The sequence below is a fragment of the Cyprinodon variegatus genome, unplaced genomic scaffold (genome assembly GCF_000732505.1).
Source record: "Cyprinodon variegatus isolate N-32 unplaced genomic scaffold, C_variegatus-1.0 Scaffold750, whole genome shotgun sequence".
Lineage (NCBI taxonomy): Eukaryota > Metazoa > Chordata > Actinopteri > Cyprinodontiformes > Cyprinodontidae > Cyprinodon > Cyprinodon variegatus.
The window spans coordinates 47,513-49,635 of record NW_015151203.1 but is presented as its reverse complement, the minus strand read 5'-3'; the positions used below and the strand labels follow the sequence as shown (position 1 = coordinate 49,635).

Here is a 2,123-nt window from a genome sequence, read left to right as displayed (position 1 = left end):
CCAGTTGGACTTGGTCTGGTCTGGTCCGATTCCCACTGTGCTTCTGATTGGATATTACCTCCATTACGGTAAATGATCTTTGTTCCTGCAGCTTTGGCCGCATTACTGCACATTTATCAAAGGAACAGAATCAGAATCACCCAAAAGTATAAAGAGACTCCGGTTTTATTTGTATTTAATAAAAAATGAATGTTGGAAATTATTCACAACCTCCTTAATCAGCAGTGATTGGCATCATAGCAACATTCCTTATTATTACTAAGCAGCTTTTTGGCCTCTGTGCCATCACCCTAATCTTAATCTTCCTCCACTGAACAGATCTGACTCAGAACTCAGGCCGGACGGCTTTAAATCATTTAAATAACTTTTAGCTCTGAGAAACATGTTTGTCAAACTAAAAAAAAGTTATTAATTTCAACATTTTTACCAGTATAAATAATAATGAAGATCATTGTTATGCAAAATGAAGTGACATTTCTTCCAAAATTATTGAAAGGAAGTAAATTTTTGAAGAAAATCTGTTTAAAAAAAATGGAACTTTGAGAATAATTTGAATGTACGTTAAAAATTCAACCAAGATTTTCACTGGCTGCTGTTTTTACAGAGGAAAAGAAATGCACGTGTTTACATAAACACACGTACATTTTTTTTACTTTTAGGGGTTTTTTAAATAAATTTTTCTAGATTCTATCTTTTTTATTTTGGAGGGGAAATTGAGTTTTATGAACTTCAAATCTAGTCCCATTTTACAGATTCCAGCAGTCTGTAATGCCGTTACTAAAACCCAGCAGAGCAGAGACATTTTTAAAAATATTTGGAGGCAAAAAAACACAACAAATAACTGAAATAGAAAAGTATCTTTCAAACTAAAAAAATAAAATAAAAAGATTAGAAATGTGTGAATGTTTGAAACCTTTTTTCCAAGTTTCATTTTTAAATTTATAGGTCCAATTAGTTTTTAGTTAAAAAATATTTTTCACATTTACCGTATTTTCTGGACTATAGAGGCACCTCACTATAACCCCGCCCACAATTTTTTTTGAAAAACCTGGAAACGTACATAAATAAGCCACTGGTGTCTAATGAACTGTCTCCCACCAAACCTGTAGGGGGAGCTCTACATAAAGCCCCCGGAGTAGGGATGAAGAAGACTGCTAGCTCCCGTTAGCATGTTAGCTCGTAGCAGTAAGAGCTTCTACTGAAAGATGTGGATTCATCAGCTCTTTATTTCAGCTTATCCCAGGCTCTTCATTGGTTCGGCAGCTTTAAGCCACATATATAGCGTATATCGCATTTACTGCATGATATTTTCAGTTGTTACACGCAGCTACAGTCCAAACTGTACGACGAAGTTCACAGCTCACGATGCACGTTCTCACGCTGTGCAGCCCGACGCTCTGATGCGATCTTAAGACGGCCTACTGAATTTCAAACATGTTTGATTTTCTCCCGATATTATGATATCCTGATCGGGAGGTAGTCGTGAGAGGCTGTACTCTACACGACCCAGGATCGGACTGAAAGTCGGCCCGATCCAAAAATTCTCACACAACTGGAAAATCGGCCTGACAAGGACGAAAACTCGTACAGTGTATGCCCTGCTTTAATGTGGCGAATACAATTTAAAAAATGCGAATTTTGGGACATTTGTTCTCCTGGTGCTAGCATATTCTTTGGCTAAATGAAAATTAGCCTCTTGTTCTTTCATTTCCAACTTTCCGACTTCCCGCTCTGGCGGTTAAGAAATGCACAGAAAAAAACGCACCTTCTTAATAGCCGCATAGTTTAAAGCGAGAGAAAAAAAGTAGCGGCTTATATTTCGGAAAATACGGTAAATCTTTTCCTTTCATTTCTCATTTTTTTCTGTTATTTTTTTTTTTTTTCCATTTCCTTAAATTTTTTTAAACTTCTTTTTTTGTTCCCATTTTGGTTCCTTACGTCAGCACATCAGATCTCATAGAAATAAAGAGCGACAAGCAGGTTCATACTCACATCAGCAGATGGCGCCCTCGCTATCGTTAGGCTCCTGGAAGACAGACGAGCACAAGAACAAAATCACTTCGGGAATCTGATGGTCGCTTCTAGGCATGGGCCGCATGAGAAGCTGTCTCTCATTGAGGAAT

General features: G+C 37.4%; 1 protein-coding gene across 1 annotated transcript in view; it reads right to left on the bottom strand.

Moving 5' to 3' along the window:
- Positions 1-1,947: 1,947 nt before the first annotated feature.
- Positions 1,948-2,123, bottom strand: part of LOC107098132 (mitogen-activated protein kinase kinase kinase kinase 2-like) — a 24,530-nt gene continuing 24,354 nt past the window's right edge. Inside the window, exon 8 of the mRNA XM_015395617.1 lies at positions 1,948-2,026. Within this exon, the coding sequence (XP_015251103.1) occupies positions 1,948-2,026 (79 nt within the window). The remainder of the gene's footprint in view (positions 2,027-2,123) is intronic.